This window comes from Heterodontus francisci, chromosome 13 (genome assembly GCF_036365525.1).
Source record: "Heterodontus francisci isolate sHetFra1 chromosome 13, sHetFra1.hap1, whole genome shotgun sequence".
In the NCBI taxonomy this organism is placed as follows: domain Eukaryota; kingdom Metazoa; phylum Chordata; class Chondrichthyes; order Heterodontiformes; family Heterodontidae; genus Heterodontus; species Heterodontus francisci.
This window is the reverse complement of record NC_090383.1, coordinates 78,504,894-78,523,216: the sequence shown is the minus strand read 5'-3', so window position 1 is coordinate 78,523,216 and position 18,323 is coordinate 78,504,894. Positions and strand designations below refer to the sequence as shown.

The following is an 18,323-nucleotide window of genomic DNA, read 5'->3' as shown; positions in this document are numbered from 1 at the left end:
GCATGTCCATGTGATAGACAAGGACCCCTATGACAAAGAAGGCACAGAAGGTGAACAAGCCTTCCAACCGGTAACGGTTGCACACCAGATGGATGCAGTTATACAGTAGGAAGCAATCACTACAATCAATATCATATGCCCAGAAAAGAGTAGCAAGCACATGCTGCGATTAAAGGTTGATACAGTGCAAACAATCTGCCGCTGAGAACACTAAAGAATATGTACCTGGCAAGATGGTAAGACATCATACAACCTACAAGGGTTAGACTCACTGTGTACAATGGTTCACTAATCAACTGCGTGGGAGCACAAACATTGGAGTGCAGCTATTGAAATTCTGCATGGTCATCACAAGTCTTCTCCATTGTTGACACCAATGGTCCAGCGGTAGCAGGACTACTAGCATGTAGTGAACTCCGGATTGTGACAATCCACGAGATCAGCAGTGTGCCAAGGATTCACAATCAAGATAGATGTGACCCTATTGAGTCCGTTCAGGATTTACAATGAAGGTACCCAGCCAGATTTGATACCATGGGCAGTTTCAAAGAAGACACTGGTCTTCATTTGAGAAACGATGCTGTTCCTTCCATTGATCCACCAAGGAAATGCTGTGTCCACATCAAGGGAAAGCTGAAAACTGAGTTGGATACTATGAAACGGCAAGGAATTATTCGGCATGTTCAGCAACACACTGATTGGTGCACCTCTATAACAGCTGTGATCAAAAAGGATGGCACAATCAGAGTATGCTAGACCCTAGAAGGTTAAACCAAGCATTAAAAATGTCCACATAAAATCCCTACCTTGGAAGAGTTAAATCCAAGGTTTGCGAGAGCCAAATTTTTCTTGAAGCTGGATGCAAAACAAAGATACTGCTTGGTCCATCTTTCTGAAGGTTCACAAGAGCTAACAACTTTCAGAAGTCCATTTGAAAGATATTGTGCTTACAGATTGGTTTGTCAGTAAGCCAAGACCTATTTCAACAGCACATGGATCGTAACACTGAAAATGTTCCTGGGTGTGTCTACATTGCAGATGGCATAGCAGTCATGGGAAGCTCTAAAGAGGAGCATGACAGGAATCTTTATATCTTAATGGAAACAGCCAGAAAGAAGGCCTTGTATTCAACAGTAAGAAGTGTGCCATTAACATGAGCCACATCAACTTTTTCGGCTCAATCTACTCTGACATAGGCATAAGGCCGAATCCCAGCAAGATAGAGGTATTTACTCAATGCCTAGTTCACAAGACAAGATTCACAGAGATGTTTAGGTTTATTCAACATTTCAGCTCCATGCACCTCAATTTTTTCCAAAAAGGCATCATCTCTACATGAACTCCTCGAGAAGGATACACCATTCCTGTGGCACGAGGATCATCAGAATGCATTCCATTTGCTGAAGCAGTTACTGTCGACAGAAGCAGGTTTGAAATATTATGATCTGAAGAAAGACACCACATTTGAGGTAGATGCTTTGCAAAAGGATATGGAGCATGGCTATTACAAGATGGTAAACCAATTGCTTTTGGTTTCAAGAGTCTGTCGCATCCACAGGCCAACTGTGGGAAACACTAGTGCTAGTATTTGGTATTACAAGGTTTTATACATATCTTTTTGGCAAATGTTTTCTAGTCAAGACAGATCACAAACCGTTGGCGATGATTTGGCAACAACCATTCACCAGTGCGCTACCTCGACTACAAGGGCTATTAATCAAGGTGCAAGGGTACGACTGTGAGGTTAGATATAAGCCTGGAAACTTAATGGTTACATCTGACACTCTAAGCAGATTACCCAATCCCAGGAAACGAGAAGATAAACCACTAGACGTCCAAGTAGACAAAGTCGATGTAGAGCTGGAAGATGTATACCAGATAGACCAGATGTGTTTTGGGCAGAGGAAATGTGAAGAGCTGCAGGAAGAGACTTCCAACAATCCTGTTCTGAAGGCATTATGGCAGCTTATTATCAAGGGATGACCTGCCACAATGCAAGAGGTTTCCACAGAACTCATAGCTTTTTGTCCATATTGAGGCGAGTTGAGAATATCTAGTGGAGTTATTTTTAAAGGAAGACAAGTGTTAATTCCACAAATACTTCAACTTGACATTCTTTCATAGTTGCCTCAAGGTCACATGGGCATTGAGAAGCCCAGAAGATTTGCATGTGAAGCAGTCTTTTGGCCAGGAATCAACAGGGACATTGAGTGAGTAGTGAGGATGTGTGATGCATGCAAAGAACAAACAGCCACTTCATCCTCATGATGTTCCGTCATATCCTTGGTCAAGGATAGTCACTGACCTGTTCTTTTCCAAAGGTGATGATTATCTAATGATAACCGACTACTTCTCCAAGTTCCCCATCATCTGTCAATCAAGGGACACATCATGCGCATCAGTGGCAAACACTACATGCGCATTCTTTAGCTTATTCAGTTCCTTGGAGGAGGCAGTGTCAGATAATGGTCTACCTGCAGAAATCATGTTCGAACGCAAAGTCAAGACAACTCTTCCGAGTCATCACTTTATGAAATCTTCCTCAATCCAAGACAAATTATTAGCAAAACAAGAAAGGATGAAAGTCACACATGATGAGCATGCAGGCATGGAACTACCACCTTTACAGATCGGACAGAAGGTCAAAGTGATCCATCCACAAGAGAAAACATGATTCCCCATGGAAGTGTCCAAAATCTGCAACGAGCCAAGGTCATACAAAGTAACCACGCCAAATGGAGCGACATTAAGAAGGAACAGATGTCAACTGAGAGAGTTAACTAGCAACATCATGCCTGATAAATCTATTGTGTCGAGAACATGTTCACATTTGAGTCCTAAGAATGTAACTAAGAAAAGTGACACGTACAATGTTCAAGCACAGGATGATTGGCCATACACACAGAGAAAAAAGAGAAAAAAGTTGACAATTCTGATTCCCAACAAAGCCGCACAGTTACAAGATCAGGTCAAGCCAGTAGACTGCCTGTACGTTTCAGAGACACTTGATTAATGGGCATAAGAATCAATACATGTGTAAATATTGTTCACAACTGTCCTGTTTTATTTTGTACCTAGTTTGTAATTTGAGACATTTCCATTTAAGGAAAGAGGGATGTTGTGATATCACTTTAACTACTTGAGTATAGAATGCATCATCACAGAAAGTGATGTCAACCAACATGTGAGATAACAGTTGGAGTAGTGTTAGTCTACAGTTCTGATGAAAGGTCACAGACCTGAAACATTAACTTTATTTCTCTCTTCACAGATGTTGCCATACCTGCTGAGTATTTCCAGCACTTTCTGTTTTTTCAAATTTCCAGTATTTTGCTTTTATTTTAGTGTTAGTCTCGGTACATATCTTACAGGGCTGTCTTATAAATCTGTTATTTTGCAATAAAGAACCCTTCATTCAACTTACCATTCAGCCTAAGATTGTTTGGTATCTGACTGCTGAGAAAGCAATAACACAACAATGAAAGGGTTTTGATAGAGTGAATACAGAATGTTTCCAGTTGTGGGGAAGAGCATAACTAGAAGCCCTCAATATAAGATAATCATGAAGAAACAAAATAGGGAATTCAGAAGATACTTCTTTACCCAAAGAGCAGTGTGAATATGGAACTTGCAACCACAGGGAGTGGTTGAAGCAAATAGCATAGATACATTTATGAGAAGTTAGACAAGAATATGAGGGAGAAGGGAATAGAGGGTTACGATAATAGATGTAGAAGTGAAAAGATGGGAAGAGACTCAAGTGGAGCATAAACACCAGAATGGACTGGTTGGGCTGAATGGCCTGTGTCTGTGCTGTATATCCTAGGTAATCCTATGTATCTTTTTAATTATTAAATTTAAAAAAATCTTCAATACAATAATGAAAATAAAGATTACTAATGCTAGAAAAAAAATACAGGACTAAATATTGGTTCACGCCGTTGAGGTGGAGGTAGGCAGCAGGCAGATTTGCTGCTCCGACCTGATTTACCTGATAAAAGCATTAGGCCAAGTGGCTCCTGTACTGCTGGCTGCCTCTGCACTCAGCAGAGGGCCATGGAGTGTGTTCTAATAGCTGGTCTCAGACAGCCTATCCAGAGATAAAGGGTCCTGAATGCAAATTCCCTGCCTCCTCCTCTGCCTCCTCGCGAAGTAGCCTCCTCCTGAAGTAGCCTCCGGATTCCTGGTGATAATAGCTGCACCTTCATGATGGTGATGTTGTGGAGGACACAGCAGACCACCGCAAACTTGGAGACATGCTCTGGTGTGTACTGGAGGGCTGCTCCCGAGCAGTCCAGGCATTGGAAGCATTGCTTTAGCATACTGATGATCTGCTCCACAATGTTCCTCAACCTGCTGTCCTCACTTGGTCGGGTGGCAGAAGGTGTAGGGCGGGATTATCCCTCATTTTCTAGCAGCCATCCTGTGGTTCTTCTTGGATCTGGGAAGATGGCAGGAATAACAGACTGCCTCAGGATGAAGGCAGCTGCCAGGAGAACAGACCTTCACAGATATTTTGATGTGTGCATGTTCATACACCAACTGCACATTGATGGAATGGTATCTCTTACAGTTCCTGTACCTCTCCCTGTTGACATGGGGGCTCTACGTGTGTGAAGCCAATGGCTCCCTGCGCTATTGAGAATCCGAATAATCTGCGCAAATCCATGTGCCCTCTCATCCTGCTTCTCCTGGCTCAGAAAGAATATGATGCAATTGTCTCTTTTCACCTCCAGGATGCTGTGATGGATGTGGTACTGAGAGATGTAGGACATGTCACCCACTCCCACCTAGAATAATCTGATCACATAGACGTTTAATGTGACTGTGACCGTTACGGCCACTGGCAGTGCCAACCTGGTCTGAGGCTCCAAATCAGTTGATGGCATTGGCACTGTTCAATGGTAACATCCTTGTTAATCTGAGTCACCTCGCGTATTGCTCTTGGGTGGGGTGGAGATGTGTTATTGTCAGGCAAGCCCCCCACCTGCCCAGAATGAGGAAAGTTAATTTCACCACATGAACATTGATTTTTAACTGATGATGATGAAGAACGAACTTGCTTTAAAAAACAATTGGAGACTTTGACTGGAGAGAGACATTAGCATATCCACAGACAGTACTTCAAAGGACAAAGGGGCTTTCCCTGCTCCAATTTAATCCACAATGGACTTTTTATTACCAGACATTGAAGGTGGAAAGGCTAGCATTCCAGGTTAACTGCTAAGATGGCCGAATACACAAACAGACTTAGTCGGACTGGTTTGGGTCACATGACTAACTGACTGTTGGAGTTTTTTTAATTTGAACTTCCAACAAGGAATTTGAAATCAGAAAGCTGTTTGCTCCTGGACTGAAAAAGACCTCTCTCCTGTCTGCTCTCATCAGCTTCGGAAACCACTGAAGACAGATGAACCCCAAGAGAGAAAAGTCTCCTACAGTGAACAAGATTTAAGAAGAATACTGGACCTCAACGAAAAGTAAGACTACCTACAATCAAGAATCCTACAGCAAGCTCGAAGCACAGTAAATAAAACCCTCTTCAGAGATTGCCTCAAACTGCTCCATTTTATTTTTCTTCTCTTTTCTGTCTCTATTTGCCTGTGCGTATCGCGTATGCATACTAGCGTGGGGCGTGCGTGTGTCCGTAGGTGTTAACTGATCAGAGTTTAAGTTTAAGGTTTTTCACCTTTCTTCTTTAAACCTAAGAAAACCTGGCCATAACCAGACTGTGACAGGAAGGGACAGAGCATACTGTCATGCAGGCCCCCATCTGCCAAGAATGAGGCATATTAATTTCACCATGGACATTAAATTTCAAATTGTTGCTGTGAAGAGAAGGCCTATTACAATGGGTTGCCAAGCCCCTGGCTGGAAGGATATTTCTGCATATTAATAGATACTGCTTGGAACAAAGGAGCTATCCCCTGACATTCGATACACAAAGCCAGAAGTGGTTATACCAGTCATGTGACTACCCTGCTGGCCAACTTTGGACGTTTTAAATTGTAGAGACAGTGTTTGAACTGGCAGAAAGCTCTGTGCTCCTGGATTGAAAAGACCTCCTTGCCTTATAACGGGAAAGTGGTGAACAAGGATTCATCAAAGGGGGACCTCAAAACACAGTGTGTTTAAAATTAAAGCCTGTTACAATAAGACCAGGTGAAGACAGTAAAAGACCCCTAGACACTCTTCTCACCTGGTCATAATAGTTACATATTGGGAGGAACTTGTAAAGAAAGACAGACACCAAGATGTTCAGATCACACATTTTAATGACATCATCACACATTGGGCATGCTCATAACAGGAATACATTACACTGCTTCCCCCTTTAAAAAAACCTAAACTATTTATAGGTACACTAAATCTACAACTTCAAAAATATGCACACTTGGCAAAATAACAACTGACTCTTTCTTAAAATTACATCAATAACTCAAATCTAACAATTGTTTTACAAAGTCTCCCTTACCTTTTCACAGGTTTCAGTGTAGAGTAAGGTTTTGGATTGTTTGGTATCAGTTGAGGACTTACAGAAGATCTTGGCTGGAATTTTATGGCCCCCCCACAGGAGCGAGGTGGTGGTGGGGTGGGAGGGGGAGGCAGTGGTGCGGCCATAAAATTGAGTGGGAGGCAGGGGGTGCTGTTCCTGATGCCTTCCTGCCCACATTGCAATTTATCAGGGACAGCGGTGGCGGCGAGAAATGGCCCACCTGCCCCAAGACAATCAAGACCTTTAAGTGGCAAATTAACTGCCATTTAAGGGCCTCCACCTGGTATTTTACCAGAGGACGGCGGGCGCTTCAGGCCCTCAGAATACCACCAGGTAAGATGGCAGCCACCTTGCAGGCTGGGGGGGTGCGCCCCCGTGATTGGGCACTCTGTGCCCCACAGAGGGTCGCCCCTGAAGCCCCAACTGCCCCACTGAAAGAAAGTTCCCCTCCCTCCACAACCGACTCTGCTTGTCTCGCGGGGGTCTGGCTGATTCACCCCGGCGAGGTCCTACCAACTTACCTGTCTTGCAGGGCTGACATCCAAAATCCTGCTGAAGCTGGGTGCAGTCCCAGCAGTGGCCACCGCTCCTGGGACTGAGACCTGCCGACCTGCTGATTGGCCAGCAGTTCCATTAGTCGGGACAATTAAGGGCCTGGGCAGCGAAAAATTCCAACATGGCTCCCCGGGCCCAGCGAAGGCAGGCTCGCCCCACCCGTTTTGGTCAGTGGGCGGGGCTTCCCGCCCAATGTAAAATTCCAGCTATAATTCACCTTCAGTTTCTTGAGTTTAAATTTTAGCTGACAGTCTCTTATGTGGAACTTTAGCGGATGCCTTCTGGAAGTCCATATAAGCTGCATCCTTAGCCATGTCCCTGTCTACAACTATAGTCACTTCCTCAAAAAATTCAATTAGTTCCATTAGACATGATCTACAAGTTACCAATCCCCCCTGTGGCTATTCTTCTTCTTCTTCTTCTTTTCTTTTGGGCCTCCTTATCTCGAGAGACAATGGATACGCGCCTGGAGGTGGTCAGTGGTTTGTGAAGCAGCGCCTGGAGTGGCTATAAAGGCCAATTCTGGAGTGACAGGCTCTTCCACAGGTGCTGCAGAGAAATTTGTTTGTTGGGGCTGTTGCACAGTTGGCTCTCCCCTTGCGCCTCTGTCTTTTTTCCTGCCAACTACTAAGTCTCTTCGACTCGCCACAATTTAGCCCTGTCTTTATGGCTGCCCGCCAGCTCTGGCGAATGCTGGCAACTGACTCCCACGACTTGTGATCAATGTCACACGATTTCATGTCGCGTTTGCAGACGTCTTTATAACGGAGACATGGACGGCCGGTGGGTCTGATACCAGTGGCGAGCTCGCTGTACAATGTGTCTTTGGGGATCCTGCCATCTTCCATGCGGCTCACATGGCCAAGCCATCTATCCCCCTCTCTAACAAGTATACCGTTTTGGATACTGTTGGGGGGGATGGCCTATCAGGGGAAATCAGCAGCAGCCAGAGCAGTGGCACCACGGCTGGCACTGTTGTTCAGCAGGGAGGGGCAAAGCGCAGAGAGCAATAGTTATCGGGGACTCTATAGTCAGGGGCACAGATAGGCGCTTCTGTGGACGTGAAAGAGACTCCAGGAAGGTATGTTGCCTCCCTGGTGCCAGGGTCAAGGATGTCTCTGAACGGACAGGGGGAATTCTGAAGGGGGAGGGTGAACAGCCAGAGGTTGTGGTACACATCACTACCAATGACATAGGCAGGAAGAGTGATGAGGTCCTGCAGGGGGAGTTTAGGGAGTTAGGTGGTAACTTAAAAAACAGGGCCTCTAGGGTTGTAATCTCTGGATTACTCCCTGTGCCACATGCCAGTGAGGCTAGAAATAGGAAGATAGTGCAGCTAAACACGTGGCCTGGCAGCTGGTGTAGAAGGGAGAGTTTCAGATATCTGGACCATTGGGCTCTCTTCAGGGACAGATGGGACCTGTACAAGAAGGACGGGTTGCATCTAAACTGGAGGGGCACAAATATCCTGGCTGCAAGGTTTGCTAGCGTCACTCGGGAGGGTTTAAACTAGTGTGGCAGGGGGGAGGGAACCAGAGCAGTTGGACAGCTAGTGAAATAAATGAGGAGGACAAAGTAAATAAGGCCAGTAGGACTAAGAGGAAGAGCAGGCAGGGAGATGTTGCGGAGCACAGCGGGACTGGTGGTCTGAAGTGCATTTCCTCAATACGAGAAGTATAACAGGTAAGGCAGATGAACTTAAGAGCTTGGATTAGTACTTGGAAATGTGATGTTGTTGCTATTACAGAGACTTGGTTGAGGGAAGGGCAGGATTGGCAGCTAAATGTTCCAGGCTTTAGAAGCTTCAGGCAGGATAGAGGGGGGTGTAAATGGGGTGGGGGAGTTGCATTACTGGTTAAGGAGAATATCACAGCTGTACTGCGGGAGGACAGCTCAAAGGGGTCATGCAGCGAGGCAATATGGGTGGAGCTCAGGAATAGGAAGGGTGCAGTCACGATGTTGGGGGTTTACTACAGGCCTCCCAACAGCCAGCGGGAGGTAGAGGAGTAGATATGTAGACTGATTTTGGAAAGATGTAAAGGTAACAGGGTTGTGGTGCTGGGTGATTTTAACTTCCCCTATATTGACTGGGACTCGCTTGGGGCTTGGATGGAGCAGAATTTGTGAGCAGCATCCAGGAGGGCTTCTTGAAACAGTATGTAGATAGTCCAACTGGGGATGGGGCCATTCTGGACCTGGTATTGGGGAATGAGCCTGGCCAGGTGGTCGAAGTTTCAGTGGAGGAGCATTTCGGGAGCAGTGACCATAATTCCATAAGTTTTAAGGTACTTGTGGATAAGGATAAGAGTAGTCCTCGGAAGAAGGTGCTAAATTGGGGGAAGGCTAATTATAACAATATTAGGCAGGAACTGAAGAATTTAGATTGGGGGCGGCTGTTTGAGGGTAAATCAACATCTGACATGTGGTAGTCTTTCAAACGTCAGCTGATTAGAATCCAGGACCAGCATGTTCCTGTGAGGAAGAAAGACAAATTTGGCAAGTTTCGGTAAGCTTGGATAACATGGGATATTGTGAGCCTAGTCAAAAAGAAAAAGGAAGCATTTGTAAGGGCTGGAAGGCTAGGAACAGACGAAGCACTTGAGGAATATAAAGACAGTAGGAAGCAACTTAAGCAAGGAGTTAGGAGAGCTAAAAGGGGTCATGAAAAGTCATTGGCAAACAGGATTAAGGAAAATCCCAAGGCTTTTTATACATATATAAAGAGCAAGAGGGTAACCAGGGAAAGGGTTGGCCCACGCAAGGACAGAGATGGGAATCTATGTGTGGAGCCAGAGGAAATGGGCGAGGTGCTAAATGAGTACTTTGCATCAGTATTCACCAAAGAGAAGGACTTGGTGGATAAAGAGCCTAGGGAAGGGAGTGCAGATAGTCTCAATCATCTCATTATCAAAAAGGAGGAGGTGTTGGGTGTCTTGCAAAGCATTAAGGTAGATACGTCCCCAGGGCCTGATGGGATCTACCCTAGAATACTGAGGGAGGCAAGGGAAGAAATTGCTGGGGCCTTGACAGAAATCTTTGCATCCTCATTGGCGACAGGTGAGGTCCCAGAGGACTGGAGAATAGCCAATGTTGTGCCTTTGTTTAAGAAGGGTGGCAAGAATAATCCAGGAAATTATAGGCCGGTAAGCCTTACGTCAGTGGTAGGGAAACTATTAGAGAGGATTATTCGGGACAGGATTTACTCCCATCTGGAAAGAAACAAACTTATTAGCGAGAGACAGCATGGTTTTGTGAAGGGGAGGTCATGTCTTACTAATTTGATTGAGTTTTTTGAGGAAGTGACAAAGATGATTGATGAAGGAAGGGCAGTGGATGTTATCTATATGGACTTTAGTAAAGCCTTTGACAAGGTCCCGCATGGCAGACTGGTACAAAAGGTGAAGTCACACGGGATCAGAGGTGAGCTGGCAAGATGGATACAGAACTGGCTCGGTCATAGAAGACAGAGGGTATCAGTGGATGGGTGTTTTTCTGAATGGAGGGATGTGACTAGTGGTGTTCCGCAGGGATCAGTGCTGGGACCTTTGCTGTTTGTAGTATATATAAATGATTTGGAGGAAAATGTAGCAGGTCTGATTAGTAAGTATGCGGACAACACAAAGGTTGGTGGAGTTGCGGATAATGATGTGGATTGTCAGAGGATACAGCAGGTTGGAGACTTGGGCGGAGAAGTGGCAGATGGAGTTTAATCCGGACAAATGTGAGGTAATGCATTTTGGAAGGTCTAATGCAGGTGGGAGGTATACAGTAAATGGCAAAACCCTTAGGAGTATTGACAGGCAGAGAGATCTGGGCGTACAGGTCCACAGGTCACTGAAAGTGGCAACTCAGGTGGATAAGGTAGTCAAGAAGGCATACGGCATGCTTGCCTTCATCGGTCGGGGCATAGAGTATAAAAATTGGCAAGTCATGTTGCAGCTGTACAGAACCTTAGTTAGGCCACATTTAGAATATTGCGTGCAATTCTGGTCGCCACACTACCAGAAGGACGTGGAGGCTTTGGAAAGGGTACAGAGGAAGTTTACCAGGATGTTGCCTGGTCTGGAGGGCATTAGCTACGAGGAGAGGTTGGAAAAACTCGGATTGTTTTCACTGGAACGACGGAGGTGGAGGGGCGACATGATAAGAGATTTACAAAGTTATGAGCGGCATGGACAGAGTGGATAGTCAGAAGTTTTTTCCCAGGGTGGAAGAGTCAGTTACTAGGGGACATAGGTTTAAGGTGCGAGGGGCAAAGTTTAGAGGGGATGTGCGAGGCATGTTTTTTACACAGAGGTTGGTGAGTGCCTGGAACTTGCTGCCAGGGGAGGTGGTGGAAGCAGATACCATAGCGACGTTTAAGAGACATCTTGACAAATACATGAATAGGAAGGGAATAGAGGGATATGGGCCCCGGAAGTGCAGAAGGTTTTAGTTTAGGCAGGCATCAAGATCGGCGCAGGCTTGGAGGGCTGAATGGCCTGTTCCTGTGCTGTACTGTTCTTTGTTCTTTGTTCATACTGGCTCTCTCTAATCAGCTGAAATTTCACTTAAGTGCTCAGTCATTCTGTCCTTAAATATGGATTTCATTAACTAGATTCCATTAACTTCCCCACAACAGATGTTACACTAACAGGTCTAGAATTTCTGATGAAAGGTTACACACCTGAAACGTTAATTCTGCTTCTCTCTCCACAGATGTTTCCCGATCTGCTGAGTATTTCCAGCACTTTGTTTATAATTTCAGATTTCCAGTATCAGCGGTATTTTGCTTTTCCTATAATTTCCTGGTTTCTTTCTCAAGGGAAAAAAACAATTAAGGGACTGGGCCACGTAAAATCCGGACGTGTCTACCAGACCCGGTGGGCTCACCCCCAACTTTTTGGTCGGTGGGCGGGACCTCCCACCCAATGTAAAATTTCAGCCCTGGTTTCTTTTTCTGAAACTGGTACTTCAGACATTGAAGTCTGGACTCGTTCTCACTTTGGCAAACGACTCGCTATCAAGTAAGCTGATGCTTAAATTTTTGATCATCCCTCGCTGGGATCATGTGATCTACATGAACCCCTCACTTTTCCACCAATTTCAACTGAATATCCCTTAGTACCACAAACTTCCATAACATTTCCCATGTCCCACTTTTGTGACTTGTAAAGAGGGCTCAGAACACCACCAAGTTCATTTCCCCGAAATCTATGTTCTCTTTTGTTTGTATCATACTGGCATTTCTGACTGAACTGTTTTAGTTTAACTCCAGCAGTTAAATTTGGTAGAACTAAATTCAAGCATGTTCTTAATCTTTGCTTCATGAAGAGCTCAGCAGGTGTATAACCTGTAGTTGAGTGTGGAATTGTTTTGTACTTCAACAGAAAATTAAGTTAATCTGTTTCATGCTGAAACTTGAACATCCATGCAGACCATGGTACTGTTGAACGCATGGCACGCCCTCGCTAACACCCAGACCAGCCTAGGGTGCCATACGGTATGTGCCGGAAGTGGCCAGCAGCCCAGCTTGCGCCATTTTATGATTTCAGTCTTCCATAACGCCAGCACCAGCAGTGCTACAGAGCCCAATTTCGGCAACTAAATCTCTTCTTTCTGGCGCAAGCAAAATCTCACTCCTTTTGCCCATACATCTCTTCCCTTTCTGTGTATATAGCCATGACCATCAACGAAACTCCACCGTGTTCTTGAGATAACCACTCTTATCCACTCTCACTTCTTTCTGCACAAGGAAACCACAACCATCCATGCATAATTTATTACCTCTATCTGCATGCTATGCCTTTCTGTTCTCAACATTCCCACAAAATGTACCTTCAGAAATGAGATAAGCAGTGTTCAAACAGGCATATTCGCCTTTACTACTTCATCCTATTATTTTGTAGGAAAAAACTACAAATAACAGCCGGCAGGGGAATACTAATGGAGGGAGCCTTGCTACAATAATGATCATCACCCCCTGCAAGGGGTGTGGCCCACTGATCCTGCATGGATATTTTGACAAGGAAGCTAAGGATGTAAACTTAAGCACATAAGAAACAGGAGCAGCAGTAAGCCATTCGGCCCCTCAAGCCTGTTCTGCCATTCAATAAGATCATGGCTGATCTGATCATGGGCTCAACTCCATGTTCCTGCCTCCCTGTCTAACTCAGCCTTGAATACATTCAATGACCCAGCCTCCACTGGTCTCTGGGGTAGAAAATTCCAAAGATTAATGACCCTCTGAGAGAAGAAATTCCTCCTAATTTCCATGATAAATGGGAGACCCCTTATTCTGAAACTGTGTCCCCTAGCTCTAGATTCCCCCACAAAGGGAAACATCTTCTCAGCATCTACCCTGTCAAGCCCCTCAGAATCTTGTATGTTTTAATAAGATCACCTCTCAATTTTCTAAATTCTAATGAGTGCAGGCCCAACCTGTTCAACCTTTCCTCATAAGACAACTCCTTCATCCTAAAAATCAACCTGGTGAACCATCTCTGAACTGCCTCCAATGCAATTATATCCCTCTTTACATAAAGAGACTAAAAGTCTACGCAGTACTCTAGGTGTACAGTCATAGCAAGACTTCCCTACTTTTACATACCATCCCCCATTGTCTCTCGAGATAAGGAGGCCAAAGAGAGAGAAGAAAGATCCCCCTTGCAATAAAAAGACCAACATTCCATTTGCCTTCCTAATTATTCGCTGTACCTGCAGGCTAACTTTTTGTGATTCATGTACAAGGACACCCAGATCCCTCTGTGCTGCAGTATTCTGTAGTCTCTCTCCATTTAAATAATATCTTGCTTTTCTACTGTTCCTACCACATGGATAACCGCGCATTTTCCACATTATACTCCATTTACCAAATTTTTGCTCACTCATTTGACCTATCTATATCTCTTTGCAGACTCTGTATCCTCTTCAGAACTTACTTTCCCACCTATATTTGTATCATCCACAAAGTTTGCTACAATACACTCTGTCACCCTTCCCTAAAGGCTCCTTTACAATGAGATTATTAATTAGCCCTTCCTTATTGCAGATTTGGCTGCAATACACTCAGCCCCTTCATCCAAGTCATTAATATAGATTGTAAATAGTTGAGACACCAGCACTGATCCCTGTGGGAGCCCACTAGTTACAGTTTGCCAATATGAAATGACCCATTTATCCCAACTCTCAGTTTCCAATTAGTTAGCCAATCCTCCTTCCTTGCTAATCTATTACCCACAGCACCATGAGCTCTTATCTCGTGTAGTAACTTTTTATATGGTACCTTATCGAATGCCTTTTGGAAATCCAAATACAGTACATCCACTGGTTCCCCTTTATCCACCCTGCTTGTTATACCTCAAAGAACTCGAACAAATTTTTCATACATGATTTCCTTTTCATAAAACCATGTTCAGAATCCTTACAGTGCAGAAGAAGGCCATTTGGTCCATCGTGTCTGCACTGGCTCTCCGAAAGAGCAATTCCCTCAATTCCATTCCCAAGCCTTCTCCCCATAACCATGCACATTCTTCCTTCTCATATAACAGTCAACCTTTTGAATTGAACCTGCCTCCAGCGCACTCCCAGGCAGAGCATTCCAGACCTTAACCATTCGCTGAGTGAAAACGTTTTTCCTCATTTCACTTTTGCTTCTCTTCACAAATACTTTAAATCTGTGCCCTCTCGTTCTCGATCCTTTCACGAGTGGGAACAGTTTCTCCCTATCTACTCTGCCCAGACCCCTCATGATATTGACTAGCTCTATCAAATCATCTCTCAGCCTTCTCTTCCTACCAAAATCAATCACTTCACATTTCTCTGCATTGAACTTCATCTGCCACCTGTCTGCCCATTCCACCAACTTGTCTATGTCCTTTTGAAGTTCTACACTATTCTCCTCACAGTTCACAATGCTTCCAAGTTTCGTATCATCTGCAAACTTTGAAATTGTGCCCTGCACACCAAGGTCTAGGTCATTAATATATATCAGGAAAAGCAAGAGTCCGGCACAGTAGTGCAGTGGTTAGCACCGCAGCCTCACAGCTCCAGCGACCCGGGTTCAATTCTGGGTACTGCCTGTGTGGAGTTTGCAAGTTCTCTCTGTATCTGTGTGGGTTTTCGCCGGGTGCTCTGGTTTCCTCCCACAGCCAAAGACTTGCAGGTTGATAGGTAAATTGGCCATTGTAAATTGCCCCGAGTATAGGTAGGTGGTAGGAGAATATAGGGACAGGTGGGGATGTGATAGGAATATGGGATTAGGGTAGGATTAATATAAATGGGTGGTTGATGGTCGGCACAGACTCGGTGCGCCGAAGGGCCTGTTTCAGTGCTGTATTTCTAAATAAATAAAAAAAACACTGATCCCTAGGGAACTTCACTACAAGCCTTCCTCCAGCCTGAAAAATATCCATTAATCACTACTCTTTGTTTCCTGTCACAGCCAATTTCATATCCATGTTGCTACCATCCCTTTTATTCCATGCTCAAGTTTGCTCATTTTGTGTGGCACTGTATCAAACACCTTTTGAAAGTCCATGTACACCACATCAACAGCATTGCCCTCATCAACCCTCTCTGTTACCTCATCAAAAAACTCCAGCAAGGTAGTTAAACATGATTTTCCCTTAAGAAATCCTTGCTGCCTGATTGCATTATGATATTTTAAATGTCCTGCTACTGCTTCCATAATCGTGGATTCTAGTGATTTCCTAATGACAGATGGCAGAGGCCCGCCACAGCCCTTGACGCCGGGAAGGCCCGGCCCAATACCGCCGGTGTCAGCGAGGCCTTGTGGTGGCCCCCTCGCTACTCGGCAACGGGACCAAAATCTTCATATTTTAAAAAATGCAAATAAATGAATTAATTACTTACCTGCTCCTGCCGTTCACCCTGCTCCGATATTGGTGCTGGTGGCCGACACTCCCACGCCTTTGGATAGCCGTCCGGGAATCCGAGGCGTAACACTGGTGGGGAGGGGGGAGTAGGTAGATTTTTCAGTGCGGGAAGTGGGGGAGCGGCGGCAGAGTGATTTGATTGGTGTAGGGGATGGTGGGAAGGGGTAAAGATTAAAGTTTGTAAACTTTGCGGGGTGGAAGATCAGGTGGACCAGTTAAGTGTTTTTGGTGGGGGGAGGTACTTAATTTTATGGTAATTGGTGGAGTAGGAGAGGGTCAGGATCAAGTTATTTAATTTTTTTTATAACAAATGTCCCGTTAAATTTTAAATGGCAATGTAGGGCTCGACATCGTTTAAAAATGGCATTGGCACCTGCGCAGTGGCACCTGACCCCATTACCAGGGATGGACAGCCCGCCCCCTCCATGTCATTAGGGGGAGGCGGTCCGCCCCAGCTATTTAAATGAGCTGACGTGCTGAATATTGCGGCAGCTTCACAACGTGCGGTCCTCACGGGCGGACCGCCATTTACGAAGCTTGCCGGCGAGCTTGTAAAATCCAGCCCAATATCACTGGCACTTAGCTTTTAAAAGAAGCATGATTTTTGTCTTTGTGAGGATCTGCCCAGTAACTTTTGAAACATGGCAAAAAATTGAAAGCAGCCAGAAGAAGACAGGGTCCACACAAGCAGATGGTTAGCAGCCCCAAGCAGGACCAGTTGGGTTCCATCCTATCAAAGTCAAGAGACACCTTTATATCAGGAGTCTCTCAGTGACACTTAGCTGACAGTCAACTCATTATTTCCTGACATGGGGACCGCACTGAGAAGATGCACTAAATCAGTTAAGAGAGCATAACATGCATCCGCTAATAGCCAACCATGCCTCACAAACTCATTTCTCCGAGTACTCTGAGATAAATGCCATCTATTCATGAAATTTAATTTTTGAATTCCTTTAGCCTATCCAGCACTCCCATCTCATTTGCATTGAAGCTATTAACTGTATTTCGGTTATCTCTACTGAGGGAGGACAAGTTGTTGATCTCTTCCATTGTTAATACATAAGAGGCATTAATCATTTGGAATACTATTCATCCTCTGTTACAGGCCCGCTAGCATGTTTTATGGTTTTCACCTCTTCTTTGCCCTCTTCATGTTAAGGTACTGGAAGAATTTCTTACTCTTTGCTTTTGCATCTGCAGATATGATTTATTTCCAGGTTTCTCTTTGCCATGCTGAACACTATTATAACAGGTTTCTACAGGTTCGTGTAGTGATCCCAGAGAACCCTTTACCTTTCCCGCTGCAAAATCTCTGTAGAGCTTGTTCTCCTTTATATTTCACTTCCAATTAATTTGTTAATTTGTTTGAGGTCACACATAAAACACATACTCCTGGATATACTGTGCAAGCAAAATGTACAACTGTACAAACATGTAAATTTGCATAAAATTCTGAAGTTATTTTAATTGCTAATGGTGCTAGTGTATCACGTGTTAAAGAGTATTACAAGTTTAAAATGTCCCTGTTTATTTAAATAGCTCTGTTAAACTTTAATGAAATTCTGGTCTTCATTATTTTAATAAAATACAATTCTGTTACATTAGAGTAACATGTAAATAACACCTGATGAATTTGGCACTCAAAAAAGATGATATACATTCTAACATTTTAGTTCACAATTTGGCATTAATTTATTATGAAATATATTTCTGTAACTTACAAGGAATACATCTTCCACTTTAGCGATTCCTTTTCCAAATATGGTTCCTAGCTGATCACCAACACCAGCAAGTAAAAACCCAAACAGTGGAATTCCTAACAAGGCATAAATAATGCAGAATATTTTTCCACCGACAGTGGTTGGAGAAATCTTTCCAAAACCTAGGAGGAAATTAGATCAAACTGAATAAGACACAAGTTATCAAAGGTTTTTACAGCTGCAATAAGTCTTATAGTGGATTAAAGGATTACACTGCAACAATTTGTACCTCTGAAGACAAACATGAAAATATGCAAATCATGTACATGGGAGAAATACATTTTATTGGCTGAATTCCCCCGGCCCATTGGAGGTGGCTGGGAGGCGAGAGAGCTGGCAATGCGAGGGGGGAAGGCTTCGGGAGGGAAGCCCGACGTCTTCCTGCCGCCATGGCATATTGCCAGTGGTGAGCAACTCAACGGCTCGGCCGCCCACCCAGCGGCCAAATGAGCCAGTACAGGACCCAATTAAGTGCCACTTTATGGCCCTGTGGACATTTTGCCCACATCAGGAGGGTCAACAGCTGCATGGTAGAGTGCCAGGTAAACCCTGGTGGCCTCCAGCGGGTTCCCGGCGGTGGGGGGGGGATCCTCCTTGATGGACTCTCCATGGTTCACAGAGGGGCCCCTGGTG

The 18,323-nt window shown here is 44.6% G+C and overlaps 1 protein-coding gene across 3 annotated transcripts in view; it reads right to left on the bottom strand.

Moving 5' to 3' along the window:
- The window catches only part of LOC137376120 (potassium channel subfamily K member 2-like), a 189,686-nt gene that overhangs the window by 43,233 nt on the left and 128,130 nt on the right, over positions 1 to 18,323 (bottom strand). For all 3 annotated transcript variants that reach the window (XM_068044130.1, XM_068044131.1, XM_068044132.1), the window contains exon 3: positions 17,652 to 17,812. In XM_068044130.1, the coding sequence (XP_067900231.1) occupies positions 17,652 to 17,812 (161 nt within the window). The remainder of the gene's footprint in view (positions 1 to 17,651; positions 17,813 to 18,323) is intronic.